The sequence below is a fragment of the Grammomys surdaster genome, unplaced genomic scaffold (assembly GCF_004785775.1).
Source record: "Grammomys surdaster isolate TR1022 unplaced genomic scaffold, NIH_TR_1.0 274, whole genome shotgun sequence".
Taxonomy (NCBI): Eukaryota; Metazoa; Chordata; class Mammalia; order Rodentia; family Muridae; genus Grammomys; species Grammomys surdaster.
Window position 1 is genome coordinate 417,797 of NW_021604715.1, and position 19,785 is coordinate 437,581.

Sequence of the window (19,785 nt, forward strand, 5' to 3'; positions counted from 1 at the left end):
TCTACCTAGTCTTTCCTTTCTGTTCCCATTGCCAGCACCTCATATTCATTTAGCCCTGTAATATCTGGTCAAACACAGTACTCTTCGAGGCCTTTAGGCTCTTCCTCTGATACCTCCCCTTATTTCTGCCTATATCACTAGGGTCATACTCTTCCTGTGCACCAATTGAAAACTGAGCCCTGTGTGCTCTGGCTTTCCAGCCTCTAATCTTGGTTGAATTACTTCCTTACCACTCTGCTTCCAACAGCCTTCTCCCAACCAGACTTACTCCTACTTCTTGAGTGGGCCTCGTATTCCTCTCATAACTTGACCCACATTCTACCTTTTTTTGAATAGCCTCTCCCCCTTCTTTGCCCAGTATAGTCTTCACCATTCAGGAAGAAGTCATGGCATAGATGCTATGATCTATATCACGTGTTTTCTGGTCCCTATCTTGACATGATTTCTGCCAATGATAAATATTGTTAGCATTATATATCTTTCTTGTAATATCATGCTCTGCCTTCCATGGAAATAACTTGTATATTTATTCAGGTAACACTTCAAAGTAAGGGTTATACTTTATTTTTCCTGTCTAGAAAATCACTTTGGAGCACATAGTAATAGGAGGATATTTATTGAACAAGTGGTTTTCATGTAAGAGAGGTGAATGGATGGAGTAGTGTAATCATGGCTAGATCCCAGTGAGAAGATGCAGTATATCCATGAATTGTTAGAAGACAAGAATGAGTACATAAACTGATGTAAATGGTCTTGAGAGGATCACATGCTAGAGGGGACTGAAGAGATTTCATGCCTAGCACTCAATAAGAAGTCATCCTGATCTGGCTAGCACAGGATAGGTGCCAAAGAGAATTGTTCACTGACTGCCAGCCAACTTGCCCAACAGTGTAAACAGTACAACTTTGTAAACAGTACAATGATTGTCAAAGAGATTGTTCTGTATCATACTGTTGATGGATAATAACATCAACTCAAATGCCAATGAAGTTAGTGACTGCTTGAGTATCTGCTAAGTAGCTGTTAAGGTGTCTGAACCATTAACCATTGTTACTGAGGAATCACTTTTTCCTCATGGAAAAGGAGATTTTTAAAGTTTAAATCTTATTTTTCTTTTATCCTCAATTTTAATTAGTTCTTTGAGAATTTTATATCTTGATCATATGTATGTCTATCTCTAAAATCCTCCAGATACAACTCCCTTGACCCTGTGTTGTCTGGGTATTTTTAAACCAACAACTACAGTCTATATGACTCATATACTCTTAGATGTTTGGTCTTCCACTGAAGCATGGTCAACCTTCCAGGGGCCACATCCTTAAAGAAAAATGAGTCTTCCTCTCCCAGCAGTTATCAGTTGGCAACAGTTACTCAGCTAGTGCTTGGATTTAGTATCTACCCTTCTCCCTCTATGCTGGGATTTTTTTCTGGCTAGAGCCTGTGAGGATTTTATATGTGGTATCTTGAATTCATAATGCAGATGCTGTGCTGTAGCTGGAAAACACTATTTCCTGGTCGCCATCCATGGCCCCTGGCTCTTACAGTCTTTCTTTTTCCTCTTCCACAAAGATCTGTAAACCTTGGGAAAGGGGATGTGGTGGAGATGTCCCATTTAGGACTGAACAGTCTTCAGTATTAGCCTCTAGACTTTGACCAGTTGTGGAGTTTCTCTGTTCATCATCTACTGCAAAAAGATTCTCCAATGAGGGTTGAGAGATGCACTAATTCATGGCTATAATGATAATCCATTAGAAGTCAGTTTAATACTATGCCCATATAGCAGAGTAATAGTAGTATGTTCTCTCCTATGGTCTATGATCTGTCTAGCTGTAGGTTCTTAGCCCCAATAATGGTACCCGCTGTGGGTTTCAGCTTCTGAAGTGAGACTTAAATATAATCATAAAGTGGTTGGTTACTTCCATAACATTCATGACACTCTTGCCCCACTAGGCCGATCATAGCAGTCCAGTTGTTATTGGAGCGTGCATGGTTCATAGCTGGGTAAGACGGTGATTACTCTTCTCTTCTGGTAGTGTGCATAGTACCTTCCAGCACTGTGAAAGCTCCCCAGTAGGGATGAAGCTTACAGGTGAGTATCAGCTTGATTTCTCAATGTTCTAAGACTCCAGTATGTAATATCTTCTGTAAGAGGGCATCACCATCAAGTTCTGTAAGGTAACCAACAACATCATCAAAAAATATCCTGGAATGCTTTTAGTTTTCTGAAAGGTCTAATTTTGTGAGAGTTGATACTGACATTTGGAGCCAGTGTCCAAGCAGATGGAAGTCTTGTCTTATAAAGTCTCTTGGGAAAGCCAGGGTACATGGTTGGTGTTTGTTGCAAGTGGAATAAATGCAATAGTAGGTTGGGCACTCATATCACACTGGTTTGTCATCATTGATTAGTGACCACAAAGTAGTTCTCTTATCTTTATATGTTCTCTTATATTTGAGGCAAAATAGACCCAAGTGTATTTGCCAACTTCATGAAGCCATATGTCCATAATCTGTATTTGCTTTTCAAAATGAGCCAACACCTAAATGAACTGCCGTAGTTGCTATAAAATCTACATCCAAGTGTCAAACTTGAAACTAGAGTTGTCCTATGAGACAGTGTTAGCTATACAAAGATTATCGTTCACAGCGTTTTTAAGAGGGGATATTTTAAAATACACTACTGAAAAGAATACCCCACTAAAATCTAAAGTTTAAGATTCGTAAAAGTTAATCATCTAATAAAGTAAGAACATTTCTCCTAGTTGAACAGTCTACATTGAATTTAAGGGTGTGGTATTGTTGTAACTAGTCAGTCTGTTATAATTTTATCATCCTGCACAAGGAAATATCTAGGAAGGTGTGGAAGAGAGCAAAATGTCACGTATCTTATTTTCCTAGGCTTGTTTTTTTTAAAAACTAAATATCCTGAATTTTATTTTTATGCCAGTTTCCAGATAAGCAAGAGTAAGTAAATAGACATTTTAGTTATCTTTTTGAGAAACTTTTCCTTGAAAGCTTGAAGAGAGAAATAATTGGCAAACTCACTCACCCATCTAGCCACATCTCAATTGCGTACTCCGTGCTTAGGAACAGCCTGGAGCTTACACAATCAGACAAGATATAGTGCTTGCTAAGTATCTAGCACAGGGCCTGTCCCTCAGTGAAAGTCTGCTCCCTTTCCTGGAGTTTATAATCAAAGCCACCTTTTACATTCTAGATGAGACTGTGTTTTGGAGGCTTAATTGACACGTTTGGCTTGTCTCCGTGTATTCCTCGAACACACAGCTTTTCAGTACTTCCTGGGAGCTCAGTTGTATTCTAAATGAGCCCACTAACACAGAGCAGAAGAAAGAATGAGAAAAACAAACAAACAAACAAACAAACAAACAGAGAAGTCACTTTGATGTCTCCTTTTGGAAGGGCTATAGAAATGAAGGAACATCAGATTGGGGGAGAGTTAGCAGGGAGAGAATGGGAGCAAGATGCGTCCAGTTAGAACTGTGTGCTTAGAGACTTTATTCTTGGAGTTGCTTGAAGACTTGACGTGGGGAGAGGAAGAGCTGGGAGAGGCTTCCGGCAGAGAGGTACAGGGGACAGCAGTGAGATGGGAGCCAGAGCAAAGGAAAGGTCTTAGACAAACTTTGAGGCTTTTCTTAGAACCTGTGCACAATCACCAGTGTCCGGGCAATGATGTCATGTGGAGCTACTATATGTATGATGGTTGATATCTTTATTCATGTTTTATCACTGTCTATAGCAGCAAAAATTGTAAGACCGACTGTCTCTATTGTAGATGTATCAAGGGGTGAGCATATGTAGGATCTATAGCATTCTGTTCTGTTTGATGCTGAGGTTAGAGTGCCTAGAATTGCTCCGTTTCCGTGATCTGCTATTTGCTGGTACATATCCAGGAAGACATTAAATGTCCATAATGCTCTTAAGCCCTCTTGTTGTAGTGTTTTCCTTTAATTACCCTGGTAGCAAAAGTCCATCTCCTATTGTTACTTTCATCAGTAGCAGGACAAATCTGCATTATTTATAGGACCAAAGGCAAGCTCCTGTGGCATATAAAGTAAATTAATAAGGTTGGCTCAGCATTAAGCTATGTCCGAGCTGAGTCCAATTTTATCCCGGTCCAGGGATGACTTTCTATGTGGCCTTTCTGGCTCTGAAGCTAATTTGGATGCTGAGTAGCCCCACAGGTATTTATATGTAGCGTTTGGTATTTTTACTGGGTCCTATTCTTCTCCCTTGGATCACCTAAAATGGTTAAGAATTTTCTAGTGGGATTAAGGTTGTGATCTCAGGGGAGGGGTGGGACATCTGCTCTTGGTTATTTTTGTGTGAGCTGCTTCCCCTTAAATGTATGTTCACAAATGAGCCACAGCGTTATCATCTGGGATTGAGAGAAGACGGGTCTAGGTGCCGCTCCTGAACTTGGCCTCTGAGCCATGGCTTCTCAAAGACACTCAGGTAAAAACTCCCTGTTCTTTCTCTTATCTAGAGGACAGTTGTTTCAGGCCAATGAATCTGTCATTGATCTAAAAGATAATTTGGGATTGAATGAATTTAGTGCTGTGTAAATGGTAAGTAAATCCTGGCTGCTGTCTGTTTTGATCTTGTTCTGATTTAAAGATGAAAGCATTCTTCCTCAAGTAAGCTTAGGTGCTCTATTTATTTATTAGTATTGTTTTTTTAACTTTATTTTACATTTCAGGATGTCTAGTGAAACTAAGATATCAGGACAGAAGTTTGATTTTGTGTTTGTTGTTTGGTTCGGGTAGTTAGGAATTTTGGGTCATTCATCTCCACAGTCCTTGAAGTCTAACTTAAGGCTTTAGGGAAAGGAAGATTGAGTATGGAGAGGGCAGGGGGATTATATTTGTAACTAAAAGTATCCATAAATGACTTACCACATCTTCCCTTTTACTGAACAATAGTCTTAATTTTTCTAAAGAATCCGTTACAGGTCTCTTTGTTATGGAAAACATGGCATTTGTTATTCTTAGCTGAAAAAGTTTCCTGTCCCTTAAAGACCATGAGTGAGGGGTTCCTCGTGTTTTATAGCTTGGTATTAGGGAGCCTTTTGGCCCTAAACAAGATGCCTGTGAAATAGGGGCTGGAGGATGGAAGCCCAGTCCTGTCTCTGTTACTCCCTTAAGCCAAGAATGTAGCTGCCCTCTGCCCAAGTAACAGCTCGCCTGCTTGGAGCTGGTGACGATAGTTGGGCAGAAACCAAACACTTGCTCCTGACTCCAGACTTTCAGGTTAAGGGACAAAGTTACTACTGATAGATAGGGGGCTCTTTATTTTATTGTTTTATTTTTTATGTTTGGAAGCTTTATGTTTGAAGCTTGGGATTGCCCATTGGTATTTTTGACAGTGGGAATAGTTTTTGAAGAAATTTCCTTTGTCAGTATTTCCAAGCACATATACTACAGGGGAGTTGCCCACATGAATTAAGTAATAGATACTTTCTGCTTTGTTTCTTTGTGTTTAAAAGCTGTTTGATGATTTTTCTGTAACCCTCAAAGATTGTTTTACAAACATGGATGGGTACCACATGTCTGAGGTGGTGATTATCTGCCAACTCATCAGCTGGACCAGTTTCCCTAATGGGTCTTGACCCAACATCAACTGGTAGATTAGTTACAATTGGCTTACCTCAAAATATTACCTACTCTTGGTGGTAACAACAAAATAATAATAATAACAATAATAATAGTAATAATAATGATAATAATAAATAAAACCAAAATTGTTAGAACAATTGTTTATACTTATCATATGATTTTACAAACTAAGAACTAACAGTTTGCATTGTGATAAGTTCATTGGTCCTTAGAAGCAGAGAGTAACTCCTTTCATAGAGGAGAGAGAAGCCCTCACAGGAGGAAACTCAGTGTTGTTCTACAATGGGCTTCAGTTGAGCAACAAGAAGGCTCAGATCTTTGAATTTGGACTTATTTTTAGTAGCCATCCACACAAGCAAGACATTTTAAGGACAAAGGTGTATACTTTCAGCATTAAACATTTCTGTCTGAAAAAAAAATCAGTTTAATTCCTATTACTCTTTGGCTTTTCAAGTCAGGGTCCACGAATAAGGGTGTAGAGAGAATTCAGGTTATTTCTTATTATCCTACAGTTACTAGTTCTCTCCACAAGCCAACAAACTACCTCATACACCTGCCAGCTGCCCTCTCCCCCGCCTTTTTGTTTTTTTGAGGCAGGATTTTACTGTGTTGCCCTGGCTGTCCTGGAACTTACTCCGTGGACCAGCCTGTCCTGGGATTCACAGAGATCCACCTGCCTCTGTCTGCCAAGAGCCTGCTGCTCCTCCCCCACCTTTCAGTGCTAAAAATGGAAACTGAGAGTTGGGGAAAGAGGACAGGATTTGGAGTAAAGTGCCTTCTTAAAATCCCACACAGACAGAGTGGTAGTAGGCCACAGCTTTGTCTGATGGAAGAATAAATGCAGATATGGTTTCATTTAATAATTACATATCCAGCCCTTCTTACACCAGACATAAACTAAAATGGTGTTATCTTTACGTCAGTGACCCGAAAGAGCTTTCAATTTTTTTAACCAAATGTGGCATTCTAGAGACATTGCCAGTAACATTGAATCACTGTGTTCATGTTATATTTTTAAGCAACAACAACAATAATAAATTCTTGGTGAATTTTCTACAAAATTTGATGAGAGGCAGCTTTTCACCTATGACTCATAAGTTCCATCTCCTTGAAACTATTTAGGTGTTTATTCCCAAGTGTGTGACAACACTTACAGGTGTGTGTTAGCATGTCTGTCACACAATTGTTCTATTCATCAGTTGGGGCTTCCTTCTATTTGTTGACTGTCCTGAGGAGTCCACTATGTCCTTTTCTCTGGAAGCCAACATTTATTGCTATGGCACCGACATGCTGCACTGAGCAACGAGCTGGCTTTTGTTTTCCCTCTGGGTGGTGTTCAGTGTTTGTGTGGTCAGAGCAGTCAGGCAAAGCACACAGAGAAAGAAGGGTGCCTAGATAGAGCACTCACTTTCTCCTGAAATGTTCATTTGAACCACTTGGTTTGAGTGGACAAATGAATATTAGCAAGTATATGAAACCCCAAGCAAGACTTCGTGAAATACAAATCTTCTCTAACAGGTGTACACTAAAAAAAGTACTTTAATTAGTGCATACGCAGTTGCTCTTTGTTTCTAAGTATTAGTTGGATATATGTATGATTCAGTGTCTATATACATCTGTATGAGACTTCGTAAGAGAAAGAGTGTTTGTGTGTATACTTATCTGTATGTGTCCCCATATGTGCATATGTGAGCTTGTAGAAAGGCCAGTGGTCAGTGTTGGGTGTTTTCAGTTTATTTTTGGAGACTGGGTTTCTCACGGAACCTGGAGCCCATTAGTTCAGCTAGGTTGACTGGCCAGGACAAGCTTCAGGGACTGTCCTGTCCCTGCTTCCTGAGGTACACACCAGTGCACCTGCCTTTTTATGTGGGTGCTAGGGAGCCAAAGTCAGGTCCTCATGCTCACACAAGCATTTAACTGTTAGATCCACCCACCCACCCACCCCCAGCCTCTAAATTCTTGTGTTGAGATACTGATGTTTCTGTAGGTACCTCTTGGCATGTTGGGGATAAATCAAGTTTTCCTTCTTTTTTTGAAAGAGGAAACATGCTTATTAAATGAAGAATAATGTGGTCTTTTGAAGCAGGCGTAGAAAGTCAGACTGACACCTTAGAATGGATAGGTGCCATTCGATTCCCTAGCTAGATTTCTAACTGTATTAAGCTAGGCATCCAGAATTGCTTTCCTTAAACACATTTGTACCAAAGATATCGTAGAAAAATCAGATGACAATTCATGTGGCTGAAAGGTATTGCCTAGATTTGGGGACCTTGGGATAATGGGAGGTGAGTTTTAAACTCAGGACATAGTATCAAGTTCATTTACCCATAAATGTAGAAGAGAATTCGGTTCATGAAAGAGAAAAAAGTTCTCCCAAAAGGAAAGTCAATATTGCCTAGAAATAGAGGCTCAGATCATTGGATCAGCATCCATTCTGAGTGCCTGTTCACACACCGAAGTTTAGAAGCTTAGAAGTAACCTTTTCCCACCTGCCTGCCAGTAGGGCACAGTGAATAATTTCTATATATAAGGTCCTGAACTAGGTCCCTGGGCATCTATTATAGTGGCAGAAACATCACTTCCATGTACAGATGAAGGCCACACTGAGATTAAAATTCATCAGAGAGATACCCTAGGACACAGTGTCTCCAGAAGAAGCAATAAGGAAGTAGCATTGTCACTGCATGTAGTAATACTTTCATTTAATGATAGATGACCTTTCCAAGTTAAAACCACTATAGGTCAAAGCAAATGTGTCTAGAAGTTTGTAGGGTATAAAGGGTTGAACATTGCATGTACTTAAAAATTGTTTAGGGGATATATTTACTTCTCATGCAGAAGAGCATGAGACTCAGCAAGAGTAGACAAAACCCCACCATGGAGGTTCCTTTTCCTTTCTTGTCTAGAGATTTCCAATGAAGGTGAGGGGTAAACTGCCAGCTTCTCCCTGCCACGGATTCTGAAGTGTGGCTCCATCTTCATTGGCACCCACCACTTAGGACATGTATTCTCTTTTAGGAACCTTTGTACCAGCGTTGTTGTTTGTCCTTAGTACCTGATGTTAATTCCTGTGAATGTTTTTGTCTCGAAACTATTCCCTGTATTTTATGTGAGGTTTTGGTGTCGTGACTATCTCACCAGTAGGAATATATTACTCCAGCTTTGCAGTAAAGCATATGCTTTAAGGGTTTGAAATAGTTTTGTACCAAATAATCATATAGTTAGAAACAATGAGAGGTTGGATAATTTAGGTTGCCCAAAGTTTCACTTAGACTTTTTGCTAAATAAAGTTAATATATTTGACATTACTACATACTTTAAGTATTTCCAAATTGTTTGTGCATTAGAGGAGAAAGCCAACATTCCTAGACATGCCTATTTTATATTGATTAATAGTTGTTTCCACACATAGAAATGACTTGAGTCAACTGTTAAAAATCAGTCCAAAAATAGTCCCTTTGAAATCTGTCTTCTCCAGTTGCGTATAGAATCTGGTCTTACGTATATTGTGGTGGGAAATCTGAAGAGATCCTTATTTCTCTTGCTTTTAAAATGGAAAAATATAGCCAGATGGTGGTGGTACACACCTTTAATCCCAGCACTCTGGAGACAGAGGCAGATGGATCTCTGTAAGTTCCAGTCTAGCCTGGTCTACAGAGCAAGTTCCAAGGCAGCCAAGGTTATAAATCCTGTCTCAACAACAACAACAAAAACAAAAAACGAACAAACCAAAAAGATGTACTGCCAAAAGCTAAAACTTAAAAGTACTGAGAGTTGAGGACTTTTTTTTACTAGGACTTAAACTTGGAGTTGGCTCTTTTACTGTCTTTTTGGTGTGCTTTATGAGCCTGTGCTAAAGGAATGAACTGGAGGTGTGTATTTTCATTGATGGATATTTCTAATACACTTTGAATAGGCATGTCTAGCCTGCAACCTGCAGACTACATGCATCCCAGGGTAGCTATAAGTGTGACTCAGCAGATTCGTACATCACAGCATTATGTCACATTGTCAAAAGGCTGGAACCTTGCTCCTAGGTTTGGCAGGTATCTGTCTGGTACTCTGAACCATACTGTAACTAGCCTTGTCTTGAAAACCTGTAAATACCAGCTCATGCCTGTAAAAATCTCAACATTTAGGAGGTCAAAGTAGAAGGTTTATGACAAGTTCATGACCAGTCTTGGCTACAGCATTAGACTTTGTCTAAAAGCAAAGTCAAGACAAAACCCCAAGATACCTATAAATGAAATCTGCTGTGTTTTCTAGCATTTGATTTCTTTTTGTGTGATGTCAGCACCTATTTTAACCATAAAGGAAGGGCTCAGCAGTACCAAAAGGTAGGACTCCTTTTAGGTGGGAATCAGTACAGTTCTTAAATAGAGAAATATTTAGAATCCATTATGACTTTTCTAGACATTAAGAAAGTGATAGTAAACAAGAAATAGACAGCTTGGTAAGAGAGAATGATTCTTTTCAGATATGGATGATAGGATTGCTGTGCTGCACCAATTCTCTTTCCTTGCCATTGGCACTTAGAGCCACTGATCATTTGAGTTCCTTGTACTTACTCTCTTGTTTTATTTAGTTTATGGTTTAAAGGATTAAAAGATTAAAACCAAGGACTCATGTATGTTAGACAGGGATCCTAGCCTTTTATCCTCAGCCTTTTAAAACTTAAAAAAAAAAAAGAAAAAAAATCATGAGGTGGCAGTTTGATTCAGTCACAAAGGCTAGCTTTGAAATCCCTCTATAACCTTGAACCTAGGATCCTTCTGTATAATTCCCCTGAGGAGCAGAGATTACAGGTCGATACCACCAGGCTGACCTGGCATCTAAAGAATCAGTTGGCTTTTCAAATGAGGTCTTAGCAGGAAAGCCCATCTTTGTTGATGTGTACAACCAACTGTTGGACAATTTCCACATGGCAGAAGTAAACAAATGGGAGAGACCGGTTAGAACATACAGAAAGGGGTTTCCACAGGCAATCATGGTCACAGGTACTTGTACCTGTAGGCCACAAGAAGTTGGAACAGATGCCTCACAGTAACTGGGTAACTCAAGGAGATCAGTTGGGCTTGCTTGTGTGTATGTAGTTTGTGTCTACCTAGATACACAGGGAACATGGCTAGGATTCTTAGAGAAAAGCACAAGCAAGAGCTAGTCTCTCATTGTCCCTGTTGACAGCAGTACAACTGTGCCAAGCAAAGGTTGTTGTACAAAACTGTCACTCATGTACTTTCTATGTCAGTTCTTTGACATGAGGGACCTGGATAGTGGATGTGTCAGTGGCCATTGTGTATGTTCCATGGCCCTGCTTTCCCTTGTGGAGAGAGACTAGCATAAGAGACTGACAGTCCAAGTGAGAGTTCACCAGCCTCAGCCCAAGCAGCCCAAGCAGCCCGAGCGAGCGCGTTCCCAGACAAAGGGTGTGGTTTCCTTAGCTCACTCTGCTATTTGGTTGCCTATGGCAGCAGAATCCAAACAACTTGGACATGTGGTTGCATTTAAAAAAAAAACTGGGAATAGAACCCAAAGCAGGAGTGTAGGGCCATTCAGTTGGTGGAAGAGCTGCGGTGAGTAGCAGGCAACTGCTCATTTCTTTCCCCATTCTTTTTCTAAAGTACATGCAGGATGAATAGTTGCAGTTCAAATGGTTTCAGTTCTTGTGTTTCTAACACAAATTAAATAATTGCTGTCTATTTGCTTATGCAAATTCCTTTTTTAATGGGAGAAGAAAATTAGCATATGAGTAAAGAAATTGGGAACTAATAGAAACCCTTCCTGGTGGCAGGATTCTCTAGAAAAATGACTTGGGAAAGGAACTGGCAGCAGAAGACCTTAGCGTGGCTCTGGGATTCTGTAGGCTTGTTACTTATAGTTGTCTAGGGGCACAGCTGGGGTGCTGGTGGGGAGCAAAGTTTTTTCATATGAAGGGACTGGAGGGAGGAGGTTCTTGGAATTATTGGCTTAGCCCTTTGCAAAGGTCAGTTTTCCAGATTATACTTAAAACGTTTGCTGTTTAGAACAGCAGATATGTCAAAAGGAAATACTTGGATGGTTAGGTTAGCCCTCACGGTCTGGACCTGAGAGAGATTTGATTCTTAGTGTCACAGAACTGTACTTCACTGTGACAAATCATTCATAATTGCAGAATGTGCCTGTGCCAGGCGAGAATGCCTGTTGCCCAGACCTCAGCCACCAGGAAAATATCTGGGGCAAAACTCTCTGGGATCTTTTCAAGGACTGAAGCTGCTTCTGGCGGTTTCAAGTCCATTTAATTTAAACATTTGAAACAAGTTGATGAGGGCTGCATGTGTTCCTGGGGTAATGACTTAACTGTTAAGCTTCTGTTCGAATTAATAGAACTGTATAGACAGGAAGTAAGTCAGAGCACCCGAAAATATTTGCCCCCACCCTAAAAGGTGACAGAATATGGGGTCAAAGCTGGCAGGGAGGCTTCTGGATTACTGTGTGATGAGCAGCTATTGGAGCAGTGGTCCCAGCCCCTGCTGTGCCCCACTTTTTTGAACTGTTTGTGCAAGCCAGTAGACCTTGCGTGGACTCGTGTTATGATGCACACAGTAAACCTGCCTTGCCCAATAGCCTTCCCTTTTTTTCTGCCCCACCTTACCCTCCCATTCCCCTTTCCATTCTTGGTTACTTTTCAACAATGGATGAATCTCTCAGCCAGCCTAAGGTCTGGCCCACTTGCCTCTTCTGAGCCAGCACCATGATTTCTGACAGGTCTTTAGGGAGTTACTGGCCCTTTCCATGTGATACTTAGAGTTCAAATCAGAGGCATTTTCTTCCTGGGAGCCATAGTGAAGTATCTGTTGCTGTGACACTTGGTAATTAACCAGGCTTAAGTGGAAGCTGGACCCCGAGGACTCAGGGTTTTCCTAGCTACATGGCAGCAGTACACTGGGACCTCCAGGGCCTTCGGTGGCAGAGCGTCCTTGTGCTTCCCTTACTCATTTGTTCTGCTTGCTTTCCCCTACAGGTCCCTCCAGCTATAAGGTGGGCACCATGTCTGAAAAGTTCGACTGTCACTACTGCAGAGACCCCTTGCAGGGGAAGAAGTATGTGCAGAAGGACGGCCGTCACTGCTGCCTGAAGTGCTTTGACAAGTTCTGTGCCAACACCTGTGTGGAATGCCGCAAGCCCATAAGCGCTGATGCCAAGGTAACTGTTGTTGCTGATGGGGGAACGGGGCAGGCTGGGTGGGCTTCAGGTGTTCTCCTGCAGCCTTGCCAGCAACGCTGCCATCTTGAATTCTCTTCACAGCAGCCTTAAGTACCTGAGGCAGGTGTTTCTGATGCCTCTAGCTTAAAAAATATATACTATGGGCCTTGGACTCAATGACCTGCTAAGGCACCGCCAGCTCTTTCATAGTATAGGTTGAATGGCCTTTAGCCGAAATGCTTAGCAATAGAAGTGTTTGATTTTGGATTTCTTATTTTATAATACGTCTACATATTTAATGAAGGCTACTCAAATGATATTCAAGTCTAAACACAAAATTCCTTTACATTTCATGTCTACATAGCCTGAAGGTGATTTTATACAGTGTTTTTGTTTTTTAAATTAAATATAATTATATGGTTTTCCTCCTTTCCCTTTTCTCCCTCCAACCCCTTTTGGGCATCCTCCAGCTGCTGCACACTTTCCCTCACATTCATAGCCTCTGCCCTCCTCCTCTTTTACTGTGTGTGGAATGGCGTCTATGCACTGTAGCTGAATGGACTGGAAGGGTCTTATTTTCCCCAGGGACACAGAATAAACTGTGTGTTGTGCTTTGACACTGTGACTGTGACCTGGCCCATGAGACCAGATGTGCCCTTTTCTCCTTGTGAGATCTGTCTGTTAACCCTTAAACCGTTTGAGATTCCGGAGCCTTTTGGATTTCAGATTTCCCCCCCTACTCTTATGTACTTTGGGAACTGGGAGGCTTTCGTCTTCACTACAGTACTACTCTTCCTGGTACTCCTAAAAGCACTCACCACAGGGCCACCCCTGCATGGAGGGGGCTGACATTGGCGTGAGTAGTTACCTGGCCCTTGACAACCTGGTATCTGATGGTAAGGCTACCGCCACTGGTCCCAGTGGCCCTCACAGTGGCCACCCTGCTCTGCTTGATGTCCAGGAGGTGCATTATAAGAATCGCTACTGGCACGACACCTGCTTCCGCTGTGCCAAGTGCCTTCACCCCTTGGCCAGTGAGACCTTTGTGTCCAAGGATGGCAAGATCCTGTGCAACAAGTGCGCCACTCGGGAGGACTCCCCCAGGTGCAAAGGGTGCTTCAAGGCCATTGTGGCAGGTACTGCCCCCCCCCCACCCTGAGGGCAGACATGCTGTGTGCTTGCTTGTCATGGTGGGGCTAACTTTGCTGGAAGCTGCTTTGAGATTTTAGCATATATATGTACACATATACATACATGTATATATGCGTACATATATATGCTCGCACACACGCACACACTCGGAGACTAACGAACACTGGAGAGAACAGTCTGTGGCAAGAGAATGAAGTGAAAAGTATGTAGCATTTCCTCCTTTGGGTGTAGTAAGTGATCCATGCATGCTTCTTCCTCAGGCTTTTTGGGGTTAGGCAGACCCCTAGTGAAACTATTAAGTCATTGCAATGGTGGAGGTGGGCAGTGGGGCTTCAGGTACCTCTCCTAAATGGTCCTGTCAGGATCCCCACCTGTGACAGAACCCTGGGTTGGCATGACTGCAAGTAGCACTCAGATAGATTGAGGGAGGCCACTGACTGCAGGGCCTGCATCCCCTCGCCTCTGGGGGTGGGCTGGGGAGCTGAGTGGATGCAGCTCCCTGCAGAGCCTGTCAGTGGGACTATCAAAGTGTTTCCCCTGCAGGAGACCAGAACGTGGAGTACAAGGGCACCATCTGGCATAAAGACTGCTTCACCTGCAGCAACTGCAAGCAAGTCATTGGGACCGGAAGCTTCTTCCCGAAAGGGGAGGACTTCTACTGTGTGACTTGCCATGAGACCAAGTTTGCCAAGCATTGCGTGAAATGCAACAAGGTATGTTGTGGGAGTTTTTTGCATCAAGTGCTGTCTCCCTGGAGTTTGGAAGTTTGCAGAGCACTTTGCACACACATTATCTCATTCCATCTTCATGATAGCCCTGTGACGTAGGAATTATTGTGCCCATTTTACAGACGAGGAGCTGAGGCTTAGAAAGCAGTGCCACAGCCGATTGTCTGTGTCCCTCTATTCTGAGCTCTGGAGGCCTGGCTCCTCCACTTTATTACCTTCTGAAGAGGCGCACCTTGTCTAGGCCTTGGTCTCCTCATCTGTAAATTGGGGATAATAATAGCACCTTCCTCCCATGGCTGTAGTGGTAATGAAATGAGATACTGTATCCCAAAACAGCCGGCACAGTGCCTGGTTGTTAAATCTGAATCCCGGTGCTACACTCCCTGGTCTAGGCCATCACATCTGGAGGAATCACTTACCAGGATCAGCCCTGGCATGCCGAGTGCTTTGTGTGTGTTACCTGCTCTAAGAAGCTGGCTGGGCAGCGTTTCACCGCTGTGGAGGACCAGTATTACTGCGTGGATTGCTACAAGAACTTTGTGGCCAAGAAGTGTGCTGGATGCAAGAACCCCATCACTGGTAGGCTAAAGAGTCCTTGCTAAGTCTGCCAGGCTAGGTTTTGCGCATGGTAACCATCTCTCATCTTCCTGGCGTCGGTTCCATCCACAAAAGGCCCTTAGACAATGTCCTTCTACCCCTACCATTGTGGCCCTAAAGGCCCCTCCAAATAGTTTGGATTGTCTCTCGGGCCAGGTTAACCCTTGCAATGCAGAGTACTTCCTGACTACTGTTGAGTAACCATGCCAGGAGTTCACAAGTCTGAAAGCAAGGCATTGCACAGGGGTATGGGGCAAGAGGAAGCAGGTGGGAGGAGCTAGTGGGGGGGCAGGGGTGTAAAGACGGAATGGGGAGGGTTAGGGAGGCTTTATATCACCCCATAGTGGAAGGCTAGTGCAGAGGGGTCTGCTAGCAGGGTCATTTTTATTTGATTTTAATCTTCTTGTGATCAGAAGCAAAGCTAATCACTTCATTCCTCATCTTGCGGCCGCGATCCACGTGCCCTGAGCCCTTTCCCAATTTTCCCATCTCCCCGGGGAGCCTTGAAATGTACATTTGAGAAGACTTTTGCCATCCTCAGGGAAAAGGACTGTGTCAAGAGTGAGCCACCCAGTCTCTAAAGCTAGGAAGTCCCCAGTGTGCCACGGGAAACGCTTGCCTCTCACCCTGTTTCCCAGCGCCAACCTCCGGGGCAGGCATCCGGGTGGAGAGAGGACTTGTCCCTCGTGGGTGGTGGTTCTTTATAGAAAAAATCGAAGCTTAGCAGCTCCTCGAGGCCCGGTAAGTGTACACCCTACAAACAGCCCAAGGTTGCCTCCTGGTGGCCACTTTGATGTCATGGCCCTGACTTAAATAAAAAGACTTGTTATGTTGGGAGGTCGGTGTTCGTCACAGAGCTATAGTGGTGGTGGTATGGGAACAGGGGTTCTTTAAATCAAGGAAGCCATTAGCTGAGCTCTGGCATCTTTTCAGGTCCTTGACAGCCATAGAAGGGTTGCGGCGGCGCGGGGGACAGTGGCGGCGCGGGGGACAATGCGCGGTCAAGTAGAGGGGAGCAGAGAGCCCGGCAGACACTGACTGTGTGCCTGTCGGCTCTATGAACGGGCAAGTTGTCATTTTATCTCTGACTCCTGGCTTCCTCAACGGTCTTCATTCAGCTGTCTCTCTGTTTTCTTGTGTTTTTCCACAGGGTTTGGTAAAGGCTCCAGTGTGGTGGCCTATGAAGGACAATCCTGGCACGACTACTGCTTCCACTGCAAAAAATGCTCCGTGAATCTGGCCAACAAGCGCTTTGTATTTCATAATGAGCAGGTGTATTGCCCTGACTGTGCCAAAAAGCTGTAACTTGACAGGGGCTCCTGTCCTGTAAAATGGCAGTTGAACCATGCTTTGTGTCCTTGGCTCGCTCTTTCTCTGCACCATCCATAGGGAAGAGTGGGCTTTCACCTCTTTAAAGTTGCTCTTTTTGTCTTTTCTCCCATTTTACAGTATTAATCAACCAAGGACACACAGTGATCATATTAGGATTTAGCAAAGAGCAACCTTGCAGCAAAAATAATTTCTCTGTTGCTGCAATGGAAAAACAAAAACTTTGACTCTTCTGCATGTTTCTCATAGAGCAGAAAAGTGCTAACCATGTAGCCACTTCATGATGTAAGCAAAAAGCATAGGCGATAAAGCTCCCACTGAGACAGATACCTTTGGGGCTCAGTCGGGACGCACTGTGCAGTCACGTGACTGCTGTGCAAGAGTTGCAGCGGCTGCTCCAACTCCCTGCTCACCTTCTATGGGCAGTTTCAAACTTGCCAGAATGCATGGTTTAACTTCCTTATCAAAACTCTGACCTTCCTTCGGTTCTTTTGTGCTTTCACACGACTAACACAGATTTCCGGAGAATTAACATTTTAAACTTTGCTGTAATTCTCAACTGACTTTCCCTCCATACTAACATTTGACTTCCCTACGTGGCGTGTTCTCTGAGCGTTCCTACTCTAAAACATGGAACACACAGGTGATTTGGAGCATCTAAGCAGATCTAAGAAAACGAGCCTGTTTCAGAACAAACTCGCCACAGTGACTACTTCTGGAAGCTTAACAAGACTAACTCTCCTGTCCTTTTTAATTTTTTTTAAAAAATTTTGTTTTAATGAGTAGTAAAATAGTTTATGGTTTTGGAAACTTGCATGACAATATTTGAGTCTCCTCAAACGTTCCTGCAGTTTTGAGATTCATCCTGTAGACGTGACAAACACTTTAGAGCGGCAGCTGAGCAGGCACAGGACTGTCATCAAGAATACATTTCAAAGCAGTGACAAGGTGAAGTCCTTGTAACATAACCGTTGTCTGCTCATTGTCTGCGTTCAGGAAGAGTGCAAAGTCCCTTTTCTTGTGATTCTTAGAACTTTGCCTCCAGAGTTTAGTTAGATCTCTGGGGCTGTCTTGGGTGGTCAGCATCTTTCACAGGCAGGACTGGGTTTTCTCCTCCTCTTCCTCTGAAACGCAGGATTGCCTACTTAACTGTACTCTCCATTATTTTACATATATAACGAGCCAATATCAAAGTAAAGATGTAATGAAAATACACACTCATATATTACTGTAGGAGTGGTTGTAGATACCAACACCTCATTTCCATATTTGTCATTAGCTGTTTCCATGTAATGTTTGATTGTATCCTTACAAAAATAAAGCAGCATAGAAAGAGCATGCCTCCTGTCTCTTTATTCTGCCTAAAGGAAGCACGAGAATGTAATATATCTTTCCAGAAACTTGGGGACTTTGCTCCTGACTTCAAGGAAATAGTTCACTGCAATGTACAAACCTGTAGGACCACTGTGATCCAGTTTTCAAAACAAAAACCGCCTCAGGGTGTTTCCTGGATTTCCAAGTGTCACAAAAGGCAAGGACAAAACAGGCAGGAAGAGAATCCCAAATGAGGCCGCTTGAGAAGGAATCACGAGTCCTCCTCCCTCTAGTCCTTTCCCATTGGCTGTTGTATGCTCACCTCCGTCCTCCCTACCTTTACCTGGCTTGTGCTTTGAGCCCATCTTCTGTTGAGAGACAGGGAAGAGCAGGCTGGCCTGAGATAGTGTGCAGTCCGTGCAGTTGGACCACCTGAAGCTCATATTCTTACCCACCCACCCTTTCTCTGTCTCAGGGGTTATTTTAAGAGGCCAGTGGCAATGGGTGCCTGCTGTGCTCACTTTCTGTGCCCAGCTCTTCCTCCCATAAGAGGTTCCAAAGGCCTCTGACACTTTGATAAGCTACACATCACCTAAAGGTGGATTGTTGCGGCGGCAAAGTGTTAGGCTACCCCAAGCCCCGCCCTGGCAAAATGTTTTTAAAATGTCGTTTTTTGGTGGATGTCAGAATCTTGAGAAATAATGGGGTCAGGGTGGTCTCTTGTTCAGCTGAAGCATTTGCCATCTCAGATGAGGGTGGAAACTTGTCAGAATCCACCTCAAGCCCTGTTTGTCTGTTGTGCTATAGATTTACTGTTAAGAATGCGGACCATCCCCTCTGGGAGTGTCTCTTTTTAGAGAAATTACCTGTGGAAACACCTTTAAACCAGTGAAGAGCACCTATGCAAGTTTCTGAGGCCATGCCTCTGCACCACACAAGCTAAAGAAAAGGTACACTGGGGGCTGGAGAGATGGCTCAGTGGTTAAGAGCACTGGCTGATCTTCAGAGGTCCTAAGTTCAATTTCCTGTGACCACATGGTGGCTCACAACCTTCTGTAATGGGATCTGGTGCCCTCTTCTGGTGTGTACTCATAGAGATATGTAAAAAGAAGAAAAAGGAAGAAAAAAAGGAAGAAAAAAAGGAAGAAGGAAGGAAGGAAGGAAGGGAGAAAGAAAGAAAAAGAAAGAAAAAGCTACACGGCCTAAAATACCCAAAACCACTTGGTTCACAGTCTGCAACAAAATATCCTTCCACACCCAAGAAACAGACCCACCAGGCATCTGTCTCTGCAGTTGCTTGCCCCTAACACTGGTCTTCAGAAGCAAACAGGTCCTACACACGGGGTCTAATCTCACAAGTGTGTGCCCATCTTCAAGATAAGAAAAGCACAGGCTCAGAGAGATTAAACTTGCTCCGAGCTTGTTACACAGCTCATAGGAGAGAGGTCATTTTGGGCATATTATTAATTTGTCAATTATGACACTGTACCTTCACAGAAATGGACATACCAGTAAGGAACGTCATCAGGATATCTACTAGTTTAGAAGACACCTGCCTGTTTATTGCGTGACTGAGCTCAGGAGAAATGGGGTTACATCTCTGTCAACAGAGAAGCATCATTAAAACAAGAACAGATCTATCAGGGTGAGGACTGAAGTAAGGTTGCCTGGGTTCACATCCTGGGCAGGTGACAATTCACCAAGCTTGTTTCTTCATTTTTAAAATGAGATAGAATGGCTTATTTCAAAGTTGTGTGCCTATGGCACAGTCACAGGAGAGCTTAAGAGCTCCTGGTAATGGGGAAACATGCAATCAGTGTTAGCAAGGCTTCTCTCCTCAGTACTGGACACAC

The 19,785-nt window shown here is 43.1% G+C and overlaps 1 protein-coding gene across 7 annotated transcripts in view; it reads left to right on the plus strand.

Moving 5' to 3' along the window:
• The window catches only part of Fhl1 (four and a half LIM domains 1), a 58,757-nt gene extending 40,804 nt beyond the window's left edge, over window positions 1-17,953 (plus strand). For 2 of the 7 annotated variants that reach the window (XM_028776915.1, XM_028776916.1), the window contains exons 3-7: window positions 12,631-12,812; window positions 13,774-13,948; window positions 14,508-14,677; window positions 15,085-15,271; window positions 16,440-17,953. In XM_028776915.1, the coding sequence (XP_028632748.1) occupies window positions 12,657-12,812; window positions 13,774-13,948; window positions 14,508-14,677; window positions 15,085-15,271; window positions 16,440-16,594 (843 nt within the window). In that variant the 5' untranslated portion in view covers window positions 12,631-12,656 and the 3' untranslated portion in view covers window positions 16,595-17,953. Of the gene's footprint in view, window positions 1-4,358; window positions 4,471-11,153; window positions 11,204-12,630; window positions 12,813-13,773; window positions 13,949-14,507; window positions 14,678-15,084; window positions 15,272-15,830; window positions 16,031-16,439 lie in introns of those variants that run through there. The other 5 variants (XM_028776921.1, XM_028776914.1, XM_028776918.1 and 2 more) reach the window with 5 other exon arrangements.
• Window positions 17,954-19,785: the final 1,832 nt, after the last annotated feature.